General features: G+C 35.7%; 1 protein-coding gene across 7 annotated transcripts in view; it reads right to left on the bottom strand.

Moving 5' to 3' along the window:
• The window catches only part of GRID2 (glutamate ionotropic receptor delta type subunit 2), a 637614-nt gene that overhangs the window by 312564 nt on the left and 297269 nt on the right, over positions 1 to 27781 (bottom strand). Inside the window, exon 1 of one of the 7 annotated variants that reach the window (XM_015861347.2) lies at positions 9696 to 9777. The exons of the other annotated variants lie outside the window; for them this stretch is intronic. Within the exon in view, the coding sequence (XP_015716833.1) occupies positions 9696 to 9699 (4 nt within the window). The 5' untranslated portion in view covers positions 9700 to 9777. Of the gene's footprint in view, positions 1 to 9695; positions 9778 to 27781 lie in introns of those variants that run through there. 7 annotated transcript variants of the gene reach the window in all.

The raw sequence follows: 27781 nt of genomic DNA, 5'->3' as shown, positions 1-27781 counted from the left end.
TATTTAGGATGCAAAAAAGTTGACCATTTTTACAAATGGGAATAACACACATCTTTCACAATAAATGATCTCGCCCCCATTCATGTTTAATTTCCATTGAAACCTCTGAGGCATGCTGTGTTTGTCATCCTACAGCCTGGATTTGTTGTTCAGGTTTAGGTAAACTAGAAAGTTACCCCAAAATATCTAAATGAAATTTGCCAGATGCAAGTTATTCTATTCCTCTACCAATTCCGAACACAGTATGGGGATACTGGATTTTCAAAGAAAAAAAAATGGCTATTCAGTTATTTCAAAGCTTCCCCTGCTCCCAGAACCTCCTCTTTTTGTTGCCTCCATCCCAAATGTGTAGCATTTCTGGACTCTGGCCAAACATTAGAGCACTCATTATCTCCCACAGCTTGCAATTAGAGCACCTTTTTCCACTCAAAGAATAGATCTATTTTGTGATTAAGCCCTTGGCATGGATGGAACTTCCATGGCTTCCTGAACGTAACTGATGGACCAACTGACCCACCCTTGGCTTTATAAAGTTTATTTCATCTTTTGAAAACTGCTGTTAGAGAAGATTTCTTCTCTGATTATTTTTACTTATGTTCAACAGAAATGAAGTTACCACCTACTGTGCACAAGGCAAAGTAAAAGATTCCCTGCCTCTCAAAGCTTACAAAAATCTTGAAAACTTGTTAATGCAAAAAAACAGTCACTAGCTGTATCATTCAAATGCATTGCATCTAATCTACAGTATTTTGAAGATCACTGATACTGTGTTTTCATTTGGCCACCTTAACTGTGACAAAAGCATGTCATCTTCAGACCAGGTCTGCATTCTTCATATGCATTTAAGCTAATCACAGAATCACAGAATGACCCGGGTTGGAAGAGACCTCAAGGATCATGAAGTTCCAACCCCCAATATTGCTTCCTGAAAAGTGTTGCAAAGAAAATGACATTTTTAAACCAAAAAAGGCCCACAATCTCCTTCCTTGTGAGTTGGCACCTGTGAAAAAAATTCCAAGTCTGCTTCAGAATGTTCCCTTTGGAAAGGCAATTCACCCTCCAACAGAAGTTCTACATATCCACTGTTTAATGAACTCTATTTTGTCATAAATTCACTTGCCTAACAGTTGGTCTAATTAAGGTGTGTATTTGGCTTTTTCTAAGATTTGTGTCTTTCTCTGGAGAAAACTCATAAAGATTCTTAGGCAACAGAAGAGGTTCAGATCTGTTTGGATTGTCTGAGGTCACATGCATCAGTTATTACATTTCTGTCATCTGTCTGTGTCCTAAAAAGGAGGAGATGGCCATATGTCTGTACTAGCAGCAACACAGCTAACTGCAGCCTTATGAATGAATAAGAATCATTGGAGACACATGGACATGGGGGAGATGGAGAGGGGTCAGGGAATGATTTTCAGAGATTTAAGTTTTTACCAACTGAAAATACTACATCTTTGCTTATGAAACAGTCAAATACGCTTTCTCCTTATTCTAAAGTAACACACTGCATCTACAAAACCTCATTCTAAGAAAGTGTCCAGACAAGAAAAGCTAATCAGAACGACATATAAAGGACAAATATGTATATAAAAAACCACACATTTTGTATCACACCTGCCACCATCAGATAAGCAATGTTTGCCAACCATTCTTGATAAGCATACATTCACTATATACTGCCATATAAGCTGAGAAACACAGAACAACATACACAAGCAGCCATACAGCCAGTGACAGACTAAAATACTATTCAATATTGAATAATGGGAGAGTTGTAGACACTGAATATGCTAACATTTAATTTCAAGAGAAGCATTACTCTAATTGTTCATCAGTTGAAGCTCTTGATCTGTGAAGAGGGATAACAGATGTAAAGTCATCGTGAGAGTAGTCATTCATTCAATTTATATTTTAAAAATAAAATTCTTAATAAAAGTCATACACAATTCAAAAATCCTTATGAACACACTAAAGCCTCATCAGAAAAACATCTGTTTTAGGCTGTGTTGAGCATGGTAAAAAACAAAAAACAACAAATGCTGCATTTCATTTTCAGATCCGGGCTTACTGATTATTTTATCTCCTGTGCTGCAGAGCATGCCAGATAGCCCTGCTCTGGAAGCAAGTTGCAAGAAAAAGAAATAAAAATTTTATTAGAGCTAGAAGACATGCAGCTCTGTTTTGGGAAAAATTACACAGATTTCCAGAGAGAAAAAGAATACAAATGAACATGGCCTGACAAAAATCAGAAAAAGAGGCCACAATTGTTATAATATTGATACATACTGAAAGGGATCTCATAGATGAGTGTAATAATGCCTAAGCCAATGACATTTCATAACGATCTCTTTCTAGTTGTCTGGGGGAGCAGTCAAGTCCTTGGTATGTTCCCTGCCACCTTTTTGCCTCCTTCTGGAGATGAAGCCTGCACAGGACCCTGAATCTGCTCAATGCAGAACAAGCAACACCTCCAGTAACAGCTTTGATGCCAGTTTCATCACCTGTTAGCAGCATCTAGAGAATTCATGTTTAATATTTTGCAAGCAGGTGCTGTCCGCTGCACAGCAAGTTTTAAGACATGGTAGAGTATCTCTCTGCTTCACATATTTTTCTGATAGAATAACATAATTTGTGCTGGGATGAACCAGCTAGTAGCCCATGGAACCCCTCCAGGCATACAAGCACTCCTATTCCAACACCATTTACTGAGAGACAAGTGGATGCATTTTGTCTTTAATATCATTTATGAGTAATACTCATTTAGCTAAATACCTTTTCTTTACCAGCTGAGAAAAGTTCCTGTTTCTGCCAGTTGAGCACAGGTGACATCTGGCCATCAGTTAGGTTTTTACAAAACACTGACAAGTAGCACACATCTGTACAAAAACCAAATTTGTCTGTAAGCTAATGTTTTCAAAACCTCCCTCAGCTCCCTCCTGGACCAATTTATTGAATGCTGACTCAGAACGCTGGGTCTGTTTTTCACCTGCTCTCTACTTAGAAAAAATGATTCAATTTCTTGTGAATTAATTTTTTTTTTTTTTTTCCTCAGTCCACAAATTCTTAACTATCTTGCTGGTTTAAATCACTTATCTCTAATAATAGTATATTAGCATCACTCCCGTCCCCTTTCTCCCAGGGTTTTATTTACCTTTATGATACCCGCCCCCCCTCCCCCCCCCTTGTATTCCCCCTAGAACTCCTTAGATCAAATTTGGCTAATCTTTCTCATCTTGCAGACTGTAAATTAGAGGTCTCTGCTGCAACCTAATATCAACAATGTCCTACTTATTATGAAAGTCACTGGAAGTGCACAAATTATTCCAAATGCAATTTTATTATTTCTTCAACTTATGCCCAAATAACTTGAAATAAATTATAAATGTAATTGTTTATTTACAAGCCCATATCAAGAATTGCTTTTTATGCATTATTGTGCCAACTGAATCTTACACAAACAGTTTTGCTAAGTTTTCACTGCTCTCCCTTTCCCAGTCGCAATGAAGGTATCTCTACTTTTGGATCTCAGATTCACTAACCTTTAAAGTTTAGATATATAAACTATTAAAATTATCCAGTAATCCAGTACTCTTTTCTCTGTATTAAAAGACAACACAAAAGCCTAAGTTATCAACACGAGCCAAATTTTGGTTTTGCCAGCTGCGCAATTTTTTATAATGCATCCTCCTCCAAGGTCATTTAAATATGAGGTAAACATAACTGGTCCTAAAAAATAATTGATTCCTAGAAATTCAGCCAAAATTTACTCATGTTTGCCCATTTAAAACACCAAACAAAACAAACAACACAATTCCCTCTTCAAAACAAAGAAGAAAAGCCCAATCCTGCCCTATTTAAAACAAAATTTAAAGAGCCCAATGCATAACATCTTTAAACACTTGAGATGTTCCAATTCATGTAGCTCAATCTTATTTTGTTAATACCAGTTCCTTTCATATTACAGTAAAGTTTGCTTGAAATTTAGCTGGTGAACCTGATCTAAAATAGCCCTATAATATTGTAATATTATATTGAGCTGAGCTCTGTGAGGAGGGAAAAAGAGTTTGGCCAATACTCAAACTAAAAGTTTAACTTCTGATAAACTTTCCTACAGATTCTTGTTACAATTCTCTAGAATCCAACAGGAGGGATTTAATTCTCTATTAAATTCTACAGAACAGTTAAAGTATTCAAACTGATGTGCAAAGCATGCTTTGAATTGCAAGTAAAATGTCTTGCCATTCATCAGCAATTATGTCCTTAATAAGTCCTGACTATTGTCAAAGCTTTCCACTTTGGTGGTAAGGTGTAGAAGAGCTGATCTATATATTTGTTGTTTTTTTTTTTTTATTCAAAAAACTCTACCAGACTCTCAATAAAATCTCCCTGTTGGGTCTACCAATAATTTTATGCACGAGTTTATGAGAATCATTCAGTCTGGGGTCAGAGTTAATAATTCAAAGCAAATGCACATTATTATTCTCTTTAGGATAATACTTATAAGCAGATCTCTGTTTCTCTGAATGTTCATTAACACAGAACTGTAGTAAACATGAACTCCTCTATTAATTTTAGTGGGTTTTTGATTGGATCCTATTTAAATTCCCTCTAAATGCTCTTAAAGATTTTACTTGCTTAGAAAGAAACTTCTATGTAGAGCTCATTTACATAACATTGAGTATTTGCTGCTTGGTTTATTTGGGTATCACATTGTTGCTCATGTCAACATGACTGACACAGCACTGTTCTTTCCCATTGGAGGAGCACAACTCTAATCCTAATGAAAAGGAGCATGTGAAGGTAATGGGATATTTTAATATCTCCTGAGAGGCTAGAGAATGAACTGGATTAGGGCATTTCACCAAATTCCCACACCAAGCCAACACTGATTATTCTCAGTAAGTTGTTGTACTTACATCATTATATTCTACTGACAGCGTGAAATTTTTATACTCAATCTTTTCTATCCTTGATTTTGATTTGAGGATCAATGAGGCAAAAAACTAGAATTAAGAGTGCCTCTTTGGGGTTATTACTGTTACAGCTCACAGAATGTAGGGTCCAGCTTCCCTAAGCAATAACCCACATGTAAAATACAGTATAAACTTGGTGATTTTTGTATTTTTTTGTGCTATAAGTTTGTCAGCTGCTTTTACAAGTTATCTGTGTACATGAAGCACACTGGCTGAGGTTGACAGAGGAATAATAACACCATGCTAATTTATGAACTTGATGTATTTATGTTCTAACAATATCTCTGGGCATGTTTATAATATCCAAACCATACCTATAGCCCTGTGTACTCTATGAAGGCAAAAGTTTATCCCTCAAGTATATGAGATTAGATGTCCATTCCACACACATAATGTTCAACTAGCACTACCCTCCACCACGTAGGATATACTACAGAATTTACTTCCTGCAGCAGCAAATCTTGGCTATCCAATAGTAAGCCATAAGCTAGCCACTTATCTACTAAATAAACTATAAGACCACACATTTTATGACCTACAATAAGTTTCTTATTAATTCAACAAACTTCATCACAACAGAGCATTTAAGCTGTCTGCCTTCTGTTCTTCACTTTCACATAGAATTTCTGTATAGATATCAGTATTATCAACAGGTGCTGATGTTTTCTTTTTTAAGGTTGTGCCATATTTCATCTTGTAGTAGGATATTTCTTGATCTTTTCCATTCTAATCTTTGTCTTCTCACCAGTAATGATTTAGGATATACAGATGAAAGATAATCAATACTGTGAGAGTACTGGTCAGTGCAAACTGAGCTGTATAATACTTCTTGAGTCACTGCCCCCAGGCTCCCTACAAAGAATCCAAATTCCTTATCTTATTACTTAGTTATGAAAGCTGTACATTGGCTTCATTCTCACTTTCCCGCAGAGTTCAACAAAAATCATGCAGAGCTTTTCAGCTAGCCAAAGCCCAATAATTACTCTGTTCTCCTAATTACAGGAGTGTAGGAGTAGAGTAGCTGTTGCTAGTTTTATTTTCATAATCACAACAGCAGAGAAACATAGCTGAAGCCCACTTGCATTTATTATTGAAAATGTCATTTCATATTGGCAGTAATAAGCAATAAGGAAGGCATTATTAAATGTCTGTCATTTTCTTTCCCTCTGAAGTTGTGCTCCAGCATACATAGCAAGATGGACCAGACACAAAGTTCTATGCTCTACACTTGAGTCAGCAGCACTTCAGGAATATATTAATTGTCTGGAATAACTCTACACTAATTATAGCACAAAATTATGAAGCGATTTAGATTTGTGCAAGAAAAGTGCATGCAGTTGCTGAGCACATGCCTTTATGTAGCAGAACTAAAATTGCGTCAACAAAGACTAACAGTGGAGGAAAAGTGAGATATGAATGAAATCCTCTAGATATTTTGTTCCCGCTGTACTTACGATAAGAGAGCGCGTAAGAAGATAAAAGCAGAAGACAATCGTGAAACAGGAAACCAGCCCAGTTACTATTCAGCTTCAGCAACACTTAACACAAAAAGTGTAGTAAAAGTGGATATTTTTCAAACTGCAGACTTAGGAATGTAAGAAATACCATTCTGGGCCTGCTTTTTAGACCAGTGATGTCTGACTCCAACACGAAACCAAATGATGACTGATGACTGGAGCAGCCAACAGCTGAGGTTTTTTTCCTTTCTCGTTTCCTATTCCCAGGCAACTCCAGGCACTAACCCAGGGACACGTGGTGGAAAAGGCTTCACTTTCTCAGCATCTACTGTGATTCTGGAGTCACAGGTTAGCTTAATTCTTTAGAACCTCCTGTCTATTATCTATCTTCACTTTATTCACTGGCAACAAATTCCAGAAGGTCAATGCTTAAAGAAAACCATGAGAAGGATGTATTTTCTTATCCTTTGAAAATAGTGATCCTATAATTTTGGCCTGTGTCCCTTCTGTTGTGCTACTACTATGAAAGACAGTAATGGATGGTTTTGCATATATCATCTGTGCTACCTTTTTGATTTTATTCATCTAAATAACAAGACCTTAAGAGCATCTTCTCCATGCCAACTTTACCATTTCTCTAACAACTTATAACATAAGACAATATGATAGTAATTTGGTTCTTCCAGACACACTAACAGTCTTAGCACATTTTGCCTACTGCTATTCTAGCCCCAGAATGTGTTTACCAGCAAAACAGAAAATCCTACCATAGGATACCTCAACAGAATGATACTTTTTGCAAAGTTTGATAGTATTTATCACAGTATCACAGTCTTGTGCGAGTTGGAAGGGACCTTAGAGATCATCGAGTCCAACCCCCAGGATTCGAGCCTCTGTGTAGCAGAGCGGCACTTCTACCACTTGCACCACAGGGGGATTCGAACACTTGGGCCCCAGTGTTGCAAGGCGGCATTCCTACCACTTGCCACCGGGGCACACTATTTAAGAACAGAATCGCTGTGAAATAACTGACTTTTTTACTGATTCTTTTGAAGACAGAACATATATGTTCATAGAGCTAAGGGCTACAAAAAACAGCTCCATAAATTTTATACATGCAAATATTTTATCCTTTTTTTTCTGAGCATATTTTACATTATGCCGGAATAAAAAGCTAAGTAGACGCCAGAACTGTAGAAATCAGAGTATAAAAGGTGCTTTATGAGTATCATTATAACACATTTATGTATCCTCTGGAACAAGTACATATTACTGTTTTACCTAAAATCCTAACACTTCAACACTATTTAGTGCTTATGGACTACGTCCCCCCTACCCCTAAAAAGGTTTTTTTTAAGACCTTTGTATTTTAGCACAACCTATTAAGTAAGTAAGAAACAAAAGTATATACTAAATCAGTACAACTTTTAAAGTAAAGAAATACGCAACAAATTCACCAGACAGATTATTCACATACTCTTACTGATGGTCTAGATGAGGGGGACTGAGTGCACCCTCAGTAGGCTTGCAGGTAACACCAAGTTGGGAAGAAGTGTTGATCTGTCTGAGGGGAAGAAAGCACTACAGAGGGATCTGGATAGGTTGGATCAATGGGCTGAGGTTAATAGCATAAGCTTTAACACGACTAAGTGCCAGGTCCTGAACTTTGGTCATAAAAACCCCATGCATTGCTGCAGTCTGGGGACAGAGACACTAGAAAGCTGTGCAGAGATAAAGGACCTTGGGGGTATTAGTCCACAGGTGGATGAACATGAGCAATCAGCATGCCCAGGTGGCCAAAAAGGCCACTAACATCCCCACTTGTATCACTGTCAGTAACACCCAAATGGTTTAATGGGCATGGTGGTGACAGGTTGACAGTTGGACTAGATCTTAGAGGTCTTTTCCAACCTTAACTATCCTATAATTCTATATAAAATCACATCCTAAATGTTAAAATTTTGCATCCTTTCTGACATACATTGTTTAATGAGAAATTGCAGGTAACATTGAATTAGTTCCTAGTGTTAATAAAAAACAAACACTCCATAGTTAATTTGCCAATTTGTGAACTGAAATAACTACCAAAATGAAAATTGGGAAAACTTTGTTTTGTAAGTTGTCAAATCTGGCTATATTTTTCCTTAACTGAATCTATTTATTAAATTATGCACATTTAATTACTTACAGATTTCAAAAAGCTATCTCACCAAAGCTGCAATTACCCAAACCACATCATTCACATGCATATTCCTTTGTACAAAATTTATTCTGATGAAAGCTCATATTAAATGGAAATATTTTCCTTCCCTCTCATTCCCATCGCTAAGTAAGAATGGAAATTCATTTCTGTTTCACATTCAATACAGTGATTTTTGAAGGTATTACTCCACTGACTATATTTCAGTCACAATACAGTGCAAAGCAGCTCAGATGTTTAATTGTGGGTTTTTTTTTCATTCTTATCCACATATACTCTTGGGCTTTACTCTTTTGTTTAATTAATGAAATGTTCACTTTCTCTCTTTCTGTCTGTTAGACAAGGTTGATCTTGAGTAAATTAATATGACAGGCATTTTCAATAAGTAAATAAATGAAACTCCTCAAGGCTTTGGCACAAAATACAGTTAAAAACTTATGCAAGTAGAAATGATTTGTTCCATATCAAGATTGAAAATAGAGTCCAGAAAAATAAATTTTTTAATGCTGAGGCAAAAAAAAATAAAAATAAAAAATAAAATTAAAAAAAAAATCCCAAATAACAGAACTCAGATTTGCCTTTTGTGCTTTCACTTTTTCATTTTACCATCAATAAACACTCACTGCTTCTCAACACCTTTCATCATTGTTACAAACTTCAGTACCTTCACAATTCCAGTGAAGTAAACGGGTCTAGTGACACAGCAAAACTGAACTACTTTAGGACATTTGGAAGAAGTCCAATGAATGCAAATAAAACTAACTTAAATTACATAATAATTGAATTTAATCTAATTCATTTAATTTAATAATAGAAATTTATTTAGAGATTATAAGAACCCTTAGCTGTTTACTACAGCCTGGACCAACACAGAAAAAAATGAAGCATTAGACCATTCAAGAAAAGCACACTATTATTTAAGACAGAGATCACGAAGTTGCTACATCTATATATCTGCAGCAATTAGACAGCTCAATATGATGGGAAAAGCATTACAACAACAGTGTGATGATGGAAGGACTATCACTATGGGAAGATACTACAGAGAAAGAGAATATTGCTCACCCATACTGAAGACTCCAGTTTCACAGAAACTAAGGGAAAGCTTCACCAAAGAAGGATCTCCAGAAAGAAAACTGTCCTCAGTGGCAGTCAGCCTTTAAATGAGGTCTAAGAGAGGTGGAGCCAGGCTCCACCCCTTCTGTTCACACAGGTTAATTGCCTTCATCTGTGCTCTCAGGGCTGACTGGGTCTTTTACCCAGGTGCTCAACTAGTGGTTCAGGCTGTGACTCAATAGTTCATATCATCTAACAAAAGCAGTTTTCTGTTCCCTCCACCTTTCCTCCATCCACAACTTGGCTCAGCTGGGACCTAATTAAAGTTGAATATACACTTTTTCTGTACCCACAAGCCTGTCCCCAGGCACACATTTCAAAGCACTAATTTTCACATTTTATGTAATTCTAATTTGGTTTCAAGTTTCAATATACCCTTTTAAAATTAAACTGTTTTTTGATTGAATGTGTTCCTCTTAGCAAAACTGAGAATCCAGAAAAGAAATGGGAAAGGAACATCTTGTCTTTGATGGTGTATACTTAGGAAAGAAAAGTCTGACAGCAAGAACTATTTCACTGTGGTCTGTTTTCCTGAATCATCACTTCTCATAAAGTACTTTTTTACAGGAATATACGTTCACTGTAGATCTGCTTTTTATACCTTTCAGTGCATGGCAATATAAGTCGATCAATGAAATTGATGCATGAAGGAAGAATTTCAGCCAGGAAGACAAACCCGTATTAGCTTTTATTTTGCCAGCAGAAAGCCTGTGGCATGGCCTTCACTGTATCCATCAACTCTCCTGGTACTTCAGGCTAGAGACTACAGAAATCTGTTCTTTCAGTGGTCCTGTCTTCTTGGTAGGCTAACAAATGACCACACAGTACCACATGGGATAATCATACATTCCTTTGCTAGCTTGACACATCCCCTAAATTGAAAAGTCAGCACGAAATAGGAACATTTTCCCCTAATATCTATGCTTTTTTCTTTCTTTCCAAGTGTTGTATAATGAGGTAAGTATGCTCTAAACTAGGAATAATAAGGTAATAAAATAATAATAAAAAGGTAATCCTTTATCTCCGCCCCCCCCACCCCCCCAAAAAAAAGTAAAAGAAAAAAGAAAAAAAAGAAAAGATGAACACAAAATTATGTGATGACTTTTATAAAGGATCTTTCTATTTTCATGATGCACACCCTCTTCCTTTCTTCTTAAAGAGTAAAAACCTATGGTTTGCCTAGAAATTGCTCCAGTAATGTTCCCAAAAAGCTCCATTTTTGCAATTAATTATTTAAGCCTGGAGTTATGTGTGTAGCATAACAGTACACTTGTGAAACATTAAACACTCCTAAAGTTTTGTTCAAGATGCCTGACACTCTACAATGCCCTTTTTATACGGCATCTTTCAGAGCACAATGTGTTCTGAATGCAGGTCCTTGTTGTAATGAACAGAAGGTCATTAGGTCATTTTCTAGCAATTAAAGTGCTTTTAGGGAACAAAAGCCTGTTGATAAAACCAAACCTCTAGTATCATTTAAAAAATTACACAAATAAATAAATAAATAAATAAATGTCCTAGGACTAAACAATAGGAAATGGTGGACAGCTATTCTGGATGTAAACAAATTATTTGCCATATTGAGCATTCTGAAAGAAGAGAGGCAATGGAAATAAATCAAGTGCCTCTTCAAGTCTTTTACTTCTATCTTTGTCTAAATGGTCTGAAAGTACTGTTTGAAAGAAACTTGCAAGAGAACTATGTTTTAACCAGCACCTATATTAATTTCATTATTTAGACATATGGTGAAATGAAGTCACAACATCCAAGAGAAGCTCGCATATAAATGAATCTCCTGCAGATGAGCAGACTAATAAAAACATAAAATCAAAGTAGTAACAGTTTTAGCACAAACAGACTTAGCCAATGATATAAATTACAATGCTTAATGTGTGGCACCACCTCTTCATAAGCAAATTAAGATGAGTTTGCTGTTGTCTAGTAAGAAATACAAAGGAGCTCAGGAGATAGAATTGCAAAGGAATAAAGAAATTTAATGCTATAATGTTTCAGACAAAGCAGGAAACAGTTTCTTACTGAAAGAAATATCCTTGTAAAACACAGATGCCATGCTGTTTATCTAATGACAAAGCAGTTGAACCAGAAAGATGGATGGATTCTCAATGGCATTTCCTGCTGACCACGTTAAGTACTATTGTTGAGAGATTTTTAGACTTTCCTGGAATTACTTTCATGAGACCTGACTGAGCTAGAAGTGCTCTATGCAAATCTCTGAAAATACTGAAATTTTCTGAATACGCTGAAAAATGATCGGCAAACAGGGCATGTACTCACGCAAAACATGACAAATAGAACCCGGTAGTTTAAGAGGCAGAACCAGTGCTGGCACAAAGACTTTCATGGTTGATAATAACCTTTCTGCGCATCATCAGAGGATTTGGACATTTTTAGATTTCATTCTGAATTACAGAGGAAATGAGGTTGAGTTTCCATATTAGCCAGAATGCAATCAATTTTAATACCTTGAATTAAAGCAACTTTCTCCACAAATGCTTTTCAGTACCCTGCAACATGAACTAGACATGCTAATTTCATTAGAAAATTGCAAAGCCTCAGTTAATGCATATTGCAATGCAGTTTTCCAAATCAGCTACTGTCAAATTTGCCCCAGATTGTTGAGAGAACAAAGTCAAAGATAATTTTGTTATTATCCAGTTTAAACAGGATTGAAATAGAAACTGGGACTACAACAGTGCTAAGTTCTTCAACAAGCCAACAACCAACCCACAGATGAAAAAAATAAATAAAATCAATTACAATCAGCTATGGTTAAAATCAACGTAAGCATAACTCACCACTTTGTCTAGCTCAGTGACTTAAGTAAAAATGCTGAAAATTCTCTCAAATGACCTTCAGAGAGGAAAGAATATCATTAGTGTCATTGCTAGATAGTTACGGCTATTGTTCTCAAAATACTTCAGTCTCACTCAGACCTACCTTTCTGCATTAGTTTTTAGGTTCAATTTCTTTTCTTTCATAGCTGTATACCAGTGAGCCAGAGTTTCAGTTTGCTCACAATGAGCTTGAGCAGCCCTTCTCAAAACACTGGGACTGTAGTGTAGATGAGCAGCACTGATTTACATCATCTCAGAATTGGACTCAAAGTCTTTAAGCAGCATGCTGAGATTGGATATGTAACATCTATACCAGAGCATCTAGGATTTGATTGCAATATAATGAAGAGTCATTTAAGTAATTACTTTTGCATAAATTACTCTATGCTGGTATGTTCCAATCTATAATTGCTGCACATTACAAGCACCATGGTTACTAATCAAGGGGAGAAAAGAATTAAAGACCTGGAAAGAGCAAGGGAAATTAGGTAAATATACAGTCAGACTAAAGAACAAATTATTCATCTGTTATCTTGACATGTAGGATATGTATGAGCAGGAGGGCAAGTGGAAGACCTAAAAGCGACACATTCACTCACCCTTGCCTGGATGACATATACTTCCATTCATCAGAGAAAATGTAAGAGAACTGATAAGATTACAAAAATACAGTAAATTTCTTCACCACAACTTAAATGAAGAAGAATCAGGATATCATAGTTATGATGTTCCATTATTCCATAAAACCCAATTACATTAAAGGAAGTTGAGAAAAATTAATCAGAGAAAAAAGTTGGTCTAAGGCATAGCAGTCTTGTGGTCTTTTCTTATTTTCTGAAAGGGATCTGAGACCATAACAAAAATCCTGATGCTGATTTCTAACAGCAAAGGAAACTCTCACACAGGACACCTGGCAGATACAAGTACAGTAACATAAAGTAAGACACTTGTTAATTGAAGGAATGTTTACCCACAATGTGGACAGTGTGGGAGCAGTAGCAGCTGGTGACTTTTGATGCACATTTGCAAGCTTTTTATGACCCTGACCTGAATTGCAGATTTTGCAGTCAAAGCCAAAACAGTTTTGACTGGTACTCATTTTTTGTTAGGAACACTTGGCACAGCTGCTCTCTTCTGAAACTAGATGTCTTGTGACAGTAAGCACAGCATGATGGAGGGAGTCTGGCAGAGATGTCGAATGATCTTTGGCCTTTATTTATATGTGACATTTCCAGAAAAAAAAAAAAAAATAAGAAAAAAAACACAAAACAAACCAAAACATTTTATTAGATAAGTCACTAGAGAGCAATCCTTCACTACATGGCTACAGCCACTTTCTTCTGGCAAAGCGAATGCAAAACCATGGGTTTGCTCTACAAGACAAAGCAGAAATGAAAGAGCAGGAAGGGAGATTTCTTAAAGGAGAGCCATATTCAGACTGGATGACTCCTTAGTTTAAAATTAACATGCTAAGGCATCATCACTTTACAAGCTGCCCATTCTAAAGAATAATCGTGTGCCCTCAAACCATACTAAAAGCAGAGTAGAATTTGATGTAAATATAAGCAAACTGAGAACAAAAGATCAGCTTGAGAAACTGACAGTTCCAAAACAACTCATCACCATTTTCCTTCAAAAATTCCACCTGCCTCACATAAAAGTACACAAGTCAACAACACTCTGTTTGCAAAATATGAAAAATAACATAAGGAATAAGAGGTGATGTGATTGATAGCCATATTTTTCAGGAAATTGAGTAAAAGTATGAACTACTTCCTTATCAGATGGAATAAGAAGAGATGCCATCTTTCTGCATAATGCTGAGGAATTAAGAGAGAAAAATACAAAATTAAGCAATACTGACAGGATGAGCAATGCAGGAAAAAATAGCTTCCTTTTTTCTTTCTTGATTTTTTTTTTTTTTCCTACCACCTCCCAGTAGGTTATGTTAGTGAGATATGTTGTCTAGCAATCTGAAGTTAAGGCTAACAAAGTCTTCTGTGTGGGAATAGATTTATATACGCATATCACAAATGTAAGCTACATAAACACATATGCCCAAACACAAGTTAATCCCTTTAATGAATCCAGCCCACAAAAGCTTAATCATTATAAATTTTCATTAGAACAGAAGCTATACTCAAATACACAAACGCAATTCAATCTCAACTGCAACATACTACCAGCATAGCCTGAAAATAATAAGCTGAGTATTTTTTTCTCCCTAACATTTCAGTCTCTTTGGGCCCAGACTTTAAATCTTCCTGATGCTAAATTCAGGAGCTTAATTCCATGATTCTTCTTCCCCACTAGACATGTAGTGTACAAAGCTATAGAGAAAACATCAGTTCCTGGCAAGAGCTCCTGGCAAAGTACAGAACTTTCCACCTCTCGTAACCACACTGAATATTAAAACTACATATAGAAACAATAAAGTTTGCTAAGAGATAGATAGAAATTGTTGAAGGGCCTTCTGAAGCTCTGTTGAAATAAATATTTGAGTCAGATCTTGAGCTTTTTTTCCTGAGATGAAGAGAAGTACAGGTAAGTAGTGATAGGATGTGAGGTAATGGCCTTAAGTACCATCAGAGGAAGTTCAGGTTAGATACTAGGCAAAATTTATTCTCAGGAGTAGTGAGGAATTGGGAAAGGCTGCCCAGGGAGGTGGTGGAGTCACTGTTTCAGAAGATGTTCAAGAAACATGTAAATGTGTTACTGAGAGACACTGTGGGCATAGCAGTGATGGTTTTTTTCCAACCTTAATGATTCTCTGATTCTATGAATGTCAGTGTAACTTCCCCCCCCCCCCTCGCCAACATAATAAAATAGGAGGCATTACTTCGGAAGCACCTCATTTATATACATATTGCATCATAAGTAATTAGTAGCAAACTTCTTGAAGAAAAACAAACAGTATTTTGGCCATCAAGATAGTCATGTCAGTGCAAATCACCCCCAAGCAAAATACTTATTTCCCAACACCTCTGCCTATGTCATGGAAAAGTCCTCGAGAAATACAGTATGGCATACATAATTGTGACAGTTGTCAAATTGAGGAGGTTGTCAGAAACTGAAAGAGGAAAAAAAAAACCACCACCAATTTCAGCTTTTTATAAAAGAAATATCTGTGCTTTCTTTCCTCCTCCTATGAGAAATACTGCATGACAATCTAACGCTACAAAAGATTTTAAGAAGTACAGAATTCAATTATTAGCATAAAATTATTTAGACAGTTTAATCAGAATATAACCAGTCATGGAAGCTGCTAATTGTTAAAAAGAACACAGATCTTCTATCATATTTTTTCATTCTGAAATATAGTATCTTCTGCAGAGAAGTAAATCATACATTATGAGGACTAGATTTACTGTAGTTAGAGAAAGAATTGTATTTGCCTTATAAATTCTTGCAGAAATCTTTTCTTCATCCTCACTCACCAGGTACTGGAAAAATAAGATGAAATGAAAATACAGCATGCTACATTTGTGTTATTTAGGCATTAAAAACCGTTTTATTACTAAGACACTAGGAGACAAAATTATTTTCAGTTGCCATTTATCTTTCAGTAGTGTTTTTCTCTGAAAAACAATTTCTGCTTTCAGATTACTCCAGTAAATACCACTGCCTATATCACATCTATTGTTTTCAATATCCACAATGAGCCACAAATGCATTACTAGCCATAGCTGTTAAGGGTACCTAAGATTTCATCATTGAAGGTCACAGAAAACAAGCTAAGTTTTTTCACCTCCTTATCCCTAGAGAACAACCAGGCTGCATGTCATCTCCACTCATCTCAGCTGTGAGCAGATTTTAATACACTGCCCACGTTACACCTGTGCCACACAAGGGAAATTTCTGAGCTTTTCTGGTTTATATTGCATTTTTATATTATGTTTATATGCTCTATTACTAACAGAACAGTTTGGTCATACATGGAAGGAAATATGAACAATCAAGGGGAGATGAGCAGAACAGATCAGGAACCAAAGGCATTCCCCTGTTCTCTCTGTATTATTCACTTGAATCCAACACATTACTGGCAGAATAAATCACAATTTCCAACTTATTTGAGATCTTTTTCCAATTATGTCTGTTTTATTTAAAATAAGCTCACGGAGTGCTCAAGAAGAAAGCCATGAATTAGATTAAAACTGCTCGGTTTCTCACTAAAACAGAGATTTGAATTTCTATCAGCAAAGCAGAAAATTTATCACCTAACTCAGAGAAAGAGGATTGAAATTTTACTTACACTCTGAGCCATACGGCCAGACCCCAGAGCAATCAGATGAGTATTTTAAAACTACTGCTAGAAATTGTACTGTAGAGAGCCAAAATATAGTACATTCTTTAGAAATCTCAGCTTGGGAATAACTCTACTTCTCAGGCACTCTGTTCCCAGCTGACTGAAGATTACTGCAGAGTGAAAAGCTTGCTGAAAATGTTACTGGGAGTGCTGCCAGTTTAAGTTATGGTGCAACAAAAGGTGTGATGATGTTCTTTACTACTAGGGAGACAAGGACAGCGACCAATGTGATCATTAGCCGTCTACCTGTTTGCTTGCATTCTTCTGCAGCGTGTACAGAGGGCACTGAGGAATGTCTGATGGAAAATACAGCATCCAGTCAAGGTGTCAGTGATGTACTTGTCAGAAGATGAAAAAATTGCAAAAAGGTGAAGTGGAGTTGTACAGAAAAAGCAATCAGAAAAAGAATCTTTATGAAACTGGAATGTTGGTAAAGGAGGAAACAAGAGAAAGGAAAAAATAAATTAAAAAGTATAACATCACAACAATCATAAAAAAATAAAGTCATTTGGAGGTCTCAAATAGCCCAGCCAGGACTCTAATATGTCAGGTATGTTTGAAACCTCTTTAAAACTGCCCGTGGCTTTATATCTTTCTAGCGCACTAGTGGTCTAGAAGCTTGTGGCTGTGATATCACTTCTTTCCTTTCTTTGCATTGATACATGGACAAGATGAGTGCAAACATCTGATTAACAAGCCTAGCTTTTGCACAGGCAAACAACTGCGGAACATGCAAGACAACAGAAATATGCGAACTTCAATAGCAAAAGGAAACACTCTAAAAAGCATAGTCCAAGTATCTACCATTATTTAATGTACTGAACTAGTATTTCCTCTAATAATACAGAAGCAAACCAAGAACTTCAGTTCAACCGGTTTCCATACAAGAAGTATTTTCTAATGAATATTTATTGGCATTAAGGCAAGACTCATGCAAAATTGCAAGGCATTAATATCAAACAGGGAGAGACTCTATATTACAAGGAGAGGGGAAATATCAATCTGGAAAATATTTATGAATCCCAGTTGATAATGTTTAATGAAGCCATTAAAAATGCAAAATTATGTTCTGACTGCAAACTCTCCAAAACGTTTAAATGAATTTATGTAACTAACAGTCTGCTCTAAACAGTTACTAATGAAAACCAGTTCACTGCAGTCTTGGAAACAGCTTTTTCAGATATTTATGGTTGTATTTTCCAAGTCATCTCTGCTTTATGCTACAAAGACATCTGTTTGAAAATAACTCATGAACATGACTCTTTAATGTGGGTACTGAAGTCAAAGGGTCTATCTGGCCATATGCTATGAACTGAACTGTACACTTGCCCTCAACTTCAGTGTATATCAATTTATGCATCAAACTACTAAAGCCTGGGGAAATTTTGCTTTGTCTGTTTTTGTATTTTCCTCTGTATTTTTACACTGCTGAAATAATATTCATATACAAAATGTAAAAAACTTTGGTCCAAGATAAATATTTTCTTGCATGGTCTTCAGCACTTGGAGAATATTATCAGGATGGGCTTGCCTCTCAAAGGCACTCTCACAAATAATTGTCAGTATACTTTCAAATGCATGTCAACCAAGACAAGTCTTACAGTCTGTAAATATGTAGGAAGAGCTCATTGTGTAATTTTATGTGACACTACTCAAGATTCACAAGGAAAACAAAGCATTAGAAAAAACTATATTCCGTAATGATCTACTTTCCCTCCTATGTTGAATGAAAAGTAACTATGAAGATTTACAGTGTGCTATCAAACATTAACGTTGATGCTTCTTGTCTTTATGCTGCTCGTAATTAATCTATCAGCAACATTCTTTAGATATGCCAGCACCATGCTCAAAAGCTTCATTCACCTTTCACTTTCACTGCTATCTCTACATTCCTAAAGGCAATAACAAGAAACAATTTGTCTGACATAATACATATAACATACTCTTTCTTATTTCATTTGAAGTTCCAACGTGATTAGGAAAGGCAGAAAATGACCTCTAGGATCTTTGTTTTTATTACAAAATCAACAAACAAACAAGCAAGCAATCATAAATCACACTCAAGTGTCTGGTACTTTAGATAAAGAATGATATAATTCTGAAACACTTTCTAAATGGAAAGAAACTGGGAAACCCTAATGTCAGACATGAAACATACTCAGTATAACATAGAGAAATGACAATCAAATGAAGCCCAGGACAGCACGATAACTAGAAAGCAAAAATTCTGCAAGCATATTTGCAGAACCTTCAACAACTGTTGGTGGAAGACAAAGTTCATGTCCACAATTAATGACCCTCCAGGGCTTATTTCCTATTTTAGTTTGCGTAATATCTGTGAACTATTTCAAACCCATATAATCTCTATGTATACACATTTCTTGAAAAGAATATGCACAACATAAATATTTTGGTGTAAAGGAGAAACCACTTTTTTTGTGTACAGCTACAAGTTTTTGTCAGTTACTCACAGAATTCTGAACATGCAATAGGGCCAAATAGCAGACAGCTGAGGTAGTTTGGGTTAATTGAGTCCAGAAGGATATCTTATCATAAAGTACATGTACTGTGAGTTAATATATGGATCTGAAATGTGTGATAACAGCAGGATTTCTTTTAAAACCAAAACTGTGGAGGATCTTCTGTTTGAAGGGATGGCTATTATACGTGGGGAAAAAAAAAAAAAATTAAAAAAAAAAATCACAATATTTAGCTTACAAAAAAATAAATCTAGATGAGACAGGATATAGTCATGATAATTCACATCTGCTGGAGCCCCTGACCCTTTCCAATTAGAAAAAAAGCCACAGAAATATAAAGCCAATGCCTTTATGATTACAGATAGTCACTCTCAGGTGTTACACTGTAATGAGGACAGATTTGTTAGATATTCATTAGCCCTCTTTTTGTTTGCTCAGTAGAGAAGGCAGTTGAACTCTACAGTTTTCAAATGGACTTTACAGACTAATTTCCCTTGGGTAGTATTTTTGTTGAAATTCCTATAAACTAATATCTAATGAAGGGAATAAAAGGGAATGGGAAGATGTAAACATTGCAAAACTTTCTACGGTTCATGAACTTAAAAGTATCTAGTCTTCAGAGAGCACTGAAGCTTCAGACATCATAAAATAATTTGGATTTTAGCCCTGAATTATTTCTGTCAGACGCTGCTTTCTTCTTATGTTTGCACAGGTGAAGAAAGATGTGTTTTTTAAATTAATGTTTTCCTTAATGTGAATAAAAAGTACATGTATCAATGAGACATTCTGTCACAGAACATGAAAAACTCAAAGGCAACAAGACAGCCCTTGAAATCTGTGGATCTTAAAGAAACAGAAAATTTGCAATAGAAGATAATTTGTTAAATCAAGTACTACAGTATGTTGCCACTAGCAGTGACCAATAGCTGATAAAAGTTTATAACACAGCAAATAAAATATGAGGCACTTAACCAGACATAAAGTGTTGTACACAGAGAAGGACGGATTCTTATATGAAATGTTCCATATTTTCTAGTATGAGATTTTACCAAAGTAACAATATATTCTCATACATCTGAGTGGTGGTAGCCTAGGAATACCTCCCCCATCCCCCTAAATATTCTTCTGTAAGATAAGAACTCACTGCAGAAAAAAATGAAATAAAAAAAAAATCGTAATTAAAAGGCAACTAATGTAATATTGTATTACCTTGCATGGGGAAGAAAGTAATGCTATTAAAGGCTTTCTTGCTTATTTTAGCAAGATGTTTTTGTGACTGTTTTCCAAGTTTTTCTTGGTTTGTAATCCAATATTTGCCTCAAGAAAAAACATCTCTGCATTTATTATGCTTTTGCAAGCAGAAATGTTTTTCCTTGTCATCTAAGATTAATTTTTGTCCTACCAACATAATTAATCAGAAGACAGAAGAAATGCAAAATGGAAGCCAACAATTCATCCACATGCTCAATGGATTATATATGCTCAGTTGACTGAAGTCCAAGGTATTAAAATGAGGGGGCATGCCTAATTAAATGGTTACAATTACAACCTTTATTATGAATACACTGAAGAGATTAACACTGAAGCTTCTGTACTGACCTGTAGACAGATTTCCAGATCATGTAGCAGATTATATACATACAGAAAAACACTGAAATCGCCACAGCAATTTACAGACAGTACTTTATTCACCCTTACCAAATAGATATTGCATTAAAATCATCAAAAGCACACAAAACTGAAGAGCAAGTAAGTCAAAAGCCCAAGGCCTGGATTGTAGCATTGGAGTGAAAAGATGAGGAAAATCTATCCTTTCTATTTTTTTTGTGTAACACGAAATACCTATGAAATGCCTATGCTTTCTCTCTTTCTTGTGTGAGTTTTAGGCTTCTGCAACACATTTGTGCAACATCTATGAAAGAGCAAGAAGGTCTGAGTATCAGCTAGCATAATACATCTTCTGTGTAAATATCATTTACAAAGGTGAAGTTATCTGAAAGGCCCCTAAGAGCTAGCTCTTGTGCAAGATTAGGTTCTCTTCAGGCAGTACAATCAGAATTCAGAGGAAGCTCCATTCTGATGTGATCAACTCACACTATGCCTTCAGTATAAGAACCTGGGAATGGAGAAGCTTTGACATGAGTCTTCACTTGCACAGATGAACCATAATTCCTCCCCCTACTCCCACACCTTTTCTTATTCTGATAAAGTTGGAAAAGTAGTTCTGATCCTGAGCTGTTAATCTTTAATGAAAATATTGCAAAATGGGTTTTAGACTTTTGTCAAACATTACATGGAGTTTAACAGGGCTTAGTAATTTTAAAAAGTCATTCACTTATAACAACACCTTTTGCCTTCCACAAAACTGAAGAATCATACAAAATAAATAAATAAATATACTCTGCCAGCCTTATCTACTGCTCGTGCCCCTTTCTTGAAAGCATTTCTCAAAACTGTCCTAATGTTTGAGCTGTTAGTGTGCCTTTAGAAAAAGTAAAAATAAAAGTAAAAAATAAAATCCATGAGAAGTTTTCAAAATGTCATGGGAGAAATTTGTTCCAAAACACCATCAGATTTAAAGTCCAAGCTGGCTATCAATCATCTCTCACACTGGTGAGAAACCTTCTGCCTTGAACATTTAGAAGTTTACAGTTTCATATACTGCGCATAGTTAATCATTGTGCATAGTTAACCATGACCTTATACTGACTAAAACCAATATATGCTGACAGCATGATGAGCACAACATGCACCTGTCCCTGGCAAGTCTTGCAGATGGCCAAAGCAATAACACTGCCTTACCAACAAGCACAGCCCAGCCACCCAGTACCCCTTCCACAGATACAGAGGAACTGCTTCCAGTTCCTGATTGTACTCCAGTTTTGCCCTAAGAGGTGACTGATGGATTATTAGAAGATGGGATTCAAAAGCAAAATAGCCAACCGAATTGAAAAGTCAACAGCCATTCTCCCGTCTTCCCACTCAGGCCTCCTCTACAGAATACAACCATGTGTGTCCTGTGCCTTTTAAAAGGAAAAACCAAATCTGAAAAACTGCAGAAAATTTTACACATTCTGTCATGCCATTACAAACCAATCTGATCTGCTAAAGTGAGACTATAAGAAAGACAGGGAACCGACCCTTAAACAAGATCTACTGAGATAGAACAAGGGGAAATGGTTTCAAACTAAAAGAGAGATTCAGACTGGATACAAGAAAAAAAGGTTTGTTTTTCTTATCATAAGGGAGGTGAGGCATTGTCACAAGTTGCCCAGAGAGATGGTGGATGCCCCATTCCTGGAGACATTTGTGGTCAGACTGGAGGGGCTCTGAGCAACCTGATCTAGCTATAGGTATTCCTGTTCATTGCAGGAGTGTTGGACCAGATGATATTTAATGGTTCCTTCCAATCAAATGATTTTATGATTCTATCGCCTCTTGCACCACACAACGTTATCAACAATTTCAAGAACTTTTACACAAGCTACAGTATGGATACTCTAAAAATTATCATCCATGGGAGAAGTTGTTTTTTTGGAGGGCATTCGTGAGACAGGAATGTATGAAACATACAGAGGCTGACACGAGTTTATATGGAAGAAATTCCTTCAATGAAGGAAGGTATTTCCTGGAGATATTTGGAGATAATTGCTGGAGAAATTAGTTTTCAGTTGTTTCTTGGAGGAGTTTTGGTATTTTAAAATGATTTTCTAACCTGGTAGGGTCATTAATATGGAATGATGGTTCTGTTGGAGCTTGTCCAACTGTAAACTGAAATCCTCTGACCTTTGAGGCTCAGCAAAGACCTACTAACATAATCTGCACTGATCACTTTTCCTAAATTAAACTGTTGGGTCTTTTTCCTTCATTTTCTGAAAAATGACTACAGTGTGTGTAACAGACACTTTCAGACTCTATAAATTAACCTGGACTGACCTCCAAAAGAGAAAATGTTTTAACAGGCAGAAGGAGCAATTATTAAGCTTTTTGTCTGTGCTGCTTGTCAATTTACATAGCATTATCTATAATGCTTTGCAAAGGGAGTTTTTTTGGAGGTTACCTAATCTTGTTATATCTGTCACAGGGATGATACTGTATCAGACTTCGACGACACATTTGCACAACACAATGAGTTCTTGGCAATGGTGATAAATGTGTTTGTTTTTGGCAGTCCGACCACGCAGTTGCTTATTATGTATGTATGAATTAATTTACATTATTTAATCGTCTTCAAAAAGGAGAAAAAGGTCTTAGGCAACCACGACACAGTTTGCTTTTGTATGCACTTATAGGTTGCTGATGACAGGAGTAAGCAAGCAATTACTTGCTAGCTGATCCAGAAAGATCATGAACTTCTGAGGGATTTCACACTGTTAGTATTGTTACTGTTTCTTTACACAGACCTAGCAATGCAGACGGAATAATCAAGAGTGTCTACACCCTGTCTAACAGGGAAAAGACAGCAACTGGAAATTAAAACATAGCGTCAGATGATGTATTCAGGGGAAGACAAATGTTACTAGTTAGACTATTTGTACCAGACATATCCTGTGGCTAGCAAAATACTTACAGCAAGTCAGCAGATCGTGTATAACTCATCTGCTTTTATAAAGCACAGAGGATTGAACTCATCACTTTAGGAACCCATACATAGGTCTGAAAAATGGGGAAAAACAAGTGGAGGACAACCCTGTAAAACCAGATAGGCTGGAAAACATATTTCAGCAAAACGTGGGGAGAATGAACGAATGAATAAATAAATAAAGGCATTATTTGGAAGTTTGCAACTAAAAAGTAAATCACAAGCAAGGCACTAAGTCTCCCAAACAATAGAAAAAGGATCATGTTCAAGTCCCAGGATTTCTTAACCTAAAACCTGTTACCAACAAACCTGTTACAAGAGCTGCACAAGCCCATTACCTGCTGCCAAGGCAGAAAGTTTCACTTTAACTACTGTCCCAAACCAGCATTTCTGACTGCTGCTTCTGAATGTCTTAACCACACAAATTAGTACTGCAGATTTTAGGTTTTTTTCGAATTTACAAAACCATTTAACACACCATAGAGAAATAGGTTAAATGTTATCACATCACACACTTACACAAATGAACAATCTCTCATAACTTTTGAATACTTGAAGATAAAACTTGATATTTTACAATGGAGTTCAAATTGATACATGGACTAGAAAAAGGAAGTAATAACACTACAAGAAGTTGCTATTGTTCAGGAAAAGATTTTATGCACATAATGCTGCTTATAATGAAAGCGTTTCGATGGGTAAATAAACAACTCTCATCTGTTACAGACATGATCAAAAGTAGATGAAATTCATGTTTTGGTAAACTGTGCTGAAATTAATTAACTAATAAATTACAATGCACAAGGGACTGGATGTTTCAGAACTTAGAACTTCACAGTCTTAGTGCTCAGCACAGATCAAATGTGCTCAGATAAACACTGATACTATATTTTAAAGACAAATGCTGATAAAATTTGTCTTTTTCAAACCAAGATCCACCATTAAATAATAACTTAGGAAAATTTAGGAGAAAGTGAAATGAAGAATTCAGACTTACATATGAACATAATATGAAACTCTGTAATCAGTATCTGAAACACTGCAGCAACCTTCACTGGAAATATTACTTTCCTTTATTAGGAATAAATAACTGTTTAAAATTGCATAAGTATTTATATAATTCATACCTCATTGGCATAAATATGGTGCATTCATTGCATTTGCCCATATTTTTACAGAGGGCCATCTAACAGTTGATTTAAATTGAACTGTTCAATTATCATAATTGATTTGGAAAGAATAAAAATCAAAACTAGTCATCAATTTTTATGGCTCAAAATGCCTTTCACTCTATTATTTTTTCTAACATACAATAAGTTCTCCTAGGTAATACAGTAACATCATAAACAAATGTTGATTTCTATTACAAAAATCATCTTTGATCATTATGCATGGATGAACTGAAACAGAGGGTGTCAAATAAGCTGACCAAATTTACACTACTGCCAATGAGACAACCTGCCCAAGGTTGCAATCGATATTTATTCAGTTTTATAATTAGCCAAACAAAGCATTAATGCATGTCTCAAGTTGTGAATACACTAGATCAGGATATAGATGCATTTTGGTTATTTTTATATAAATTAAATAATTAGTAAGTGCATTCTGGCATCAATCATTTTTCCACCAGTACAGGTTACTGTGCATATTCCTACTTATGCAGACTGAGGAGGATGATATCTGGAAGAGATACAAGTTCTCTTAGATGATAGGATATGACACTTTGAAAATTGCCCACATCAAGTGTTTCTACCACTAAAATAAGAAGTGAAAATTACAGTGTTTCCAGTATGGCCTTCAATCTTTCTTTCATCGTTATGATTACAAATGTCTGAAATCTCTGGATTTATTTTTTCAAGTGAGAAAACATATCCATTGGCATAAATATTTCAGTAAAAGAAGACATACAGTACCTGTCATACGCCAAGACATATTTTTTTTAGACGTACATACATATAAATATCAGATGGTGGACTATACAGCAAATTGCTTATATCGCTGATGTTCTTCTTTAAGAAAGAAACCAATGTATTCAACATTAAGCGACAAACTCCACTTTTTCTTGACAATTTTATTGATAGTTATTATACTAATATTGACTCAGATTACTTCTTAATAGAGCTTTTCAACTTCTGCAATAGTCTACAATTTAAACCTTACAAGAGAGAATAAATTTATTCTAAAGAGTCTGTAACTTTTCTCCTCCTCAAAGTAGCAGAGGAAGAGAATGAAGCAATTTGCCACACAATTACAGTCTGACTATTGTTTATGAGAGAACAACTAGCTTGCTGAGTCAACTTTTGTCTAGCCGGCCTTTTCACAAAAAGACTGATGCTTCTTCTCAAAAGAAAGCAATAAAATATTAACATAAATGGAGCATTATGGCACTTAAATGGATAGGGTGTTTTAAAGGAAAATTCCAACAAAAGAAAAATGTGGATTAAGGACTCATCATCCATTTTACAAACTGTCTTTAATATGGCTATTGAAGCAATTTTTTTCTTGTTTTACAGATGTAAATCACATTGAAGTAATCATATAATTTTGCTTGAATATGAAAAGAAAGTAGAATGTTCTCACAGCTTCAGAAAGATTACTGTTTACCTGATAGAAGGTCTTCTGTCTTGCACAAAGAATCAGAAACTTTGAAAGTAGTCAAATGAATTAACTCTTCAGATTAGAAATCTATCTCAAGCAGAACGGTAAGCGGTGTAAGACTGTACACATATTTAAAGGAGACAAAAAATATTTTATTTGAAAGAGACTCAGTGTGTAAGTTTGTTCAGTTATAGAGATTATATTTTGCTCTGGTCTGCTTATGGACACATTTACCCTTCCCTTTAACTTCAGATTAATTTAGGGTATTTGTAAGAAAGACAAAAAGTGTTCACTGTTAATCTACAAGTGTGAAAAGTTGAAGTCAGCTTGAACTACTATAGCTATGTCAGTGCAGAACTCTGGACCATTACAGGCATTTCCCTCACACGGGGAAGTCTGCTGTGATGGAGAACAAGCAGAGGGGATGGACTAAGTTAGTGCTGTTAGTGCTATCACTTTATCACAAAGGTATTTATTCCTAATACCCCCCTTAGATCTATATCAACTCACTTCCCAGAAAACAAACTTAGACTTCATAATATTTCTATGAAAAGAGAAAACTGAAAAGTTGAAAAATAAACTCCCTCAGTATTTTCTGCTTGTCAGACTACCTTGGAAGTGATTCCTAGAGAAGACTTAAGAGACCACCAGCAGAGCAGAGACTTAAGTTGGCTTAAGTTACAGGTTAAAATAAACACCATCTCAATTCTGAAGTTTCCAGGGAAACAGAAGAAAACATGTTTAATCCCAATGATATAGAAAACGTTTGAAGGTGTAAATTATAAGAAATCTTTAAGATATGATGTGAAAATCATTTTGGAAGATCTCAGTTTTTTAACCTGCTATATCGGGGAAGGAAGTAAATTGATAAAGTATGTTATTTTATGATTTTGCCAATGTTGCATCTTTCTAAAGAGGCCAAGAAGCACAAAAGAAATGACAGATTCTTACACTGATTCATACAGAAAAGCTGCTACCAAAATGAAATGAAACTGAAAAACATGCGAATGTTATCTAATGACTATTTCTGTAAAGACGCTCTATGGGATTCAGCCTACTTGAGCTTATTCCAGAAATACAATACAGTATGTACTTAGGTCTGTAAGAAGATCATACAAAATAAATGAATAATTGAAAAGTCTTATTCTTTCTTTCACCTGATGGCTTCACAGTGATGAAATTAAAAACTGTTAGAAAGAAGCAAGAGCCCACAC

Source organism: Coturnix japonica, chromosome 4 (assembly GCF_001577835.2).
Source record: "Coturnix japonica isolate 7356 chromosome 4, Coturnix japonica 2.1, whole genome shotgun sequence".
NCBI lineage: Eukaryota > Metazoa > Chordata > Aves > Galliformes > Phasianidae > Coturnix > Coturnix japonica.
This window is presented reverse-complemented; position numbering and strand designations above follow the sequence as displayed.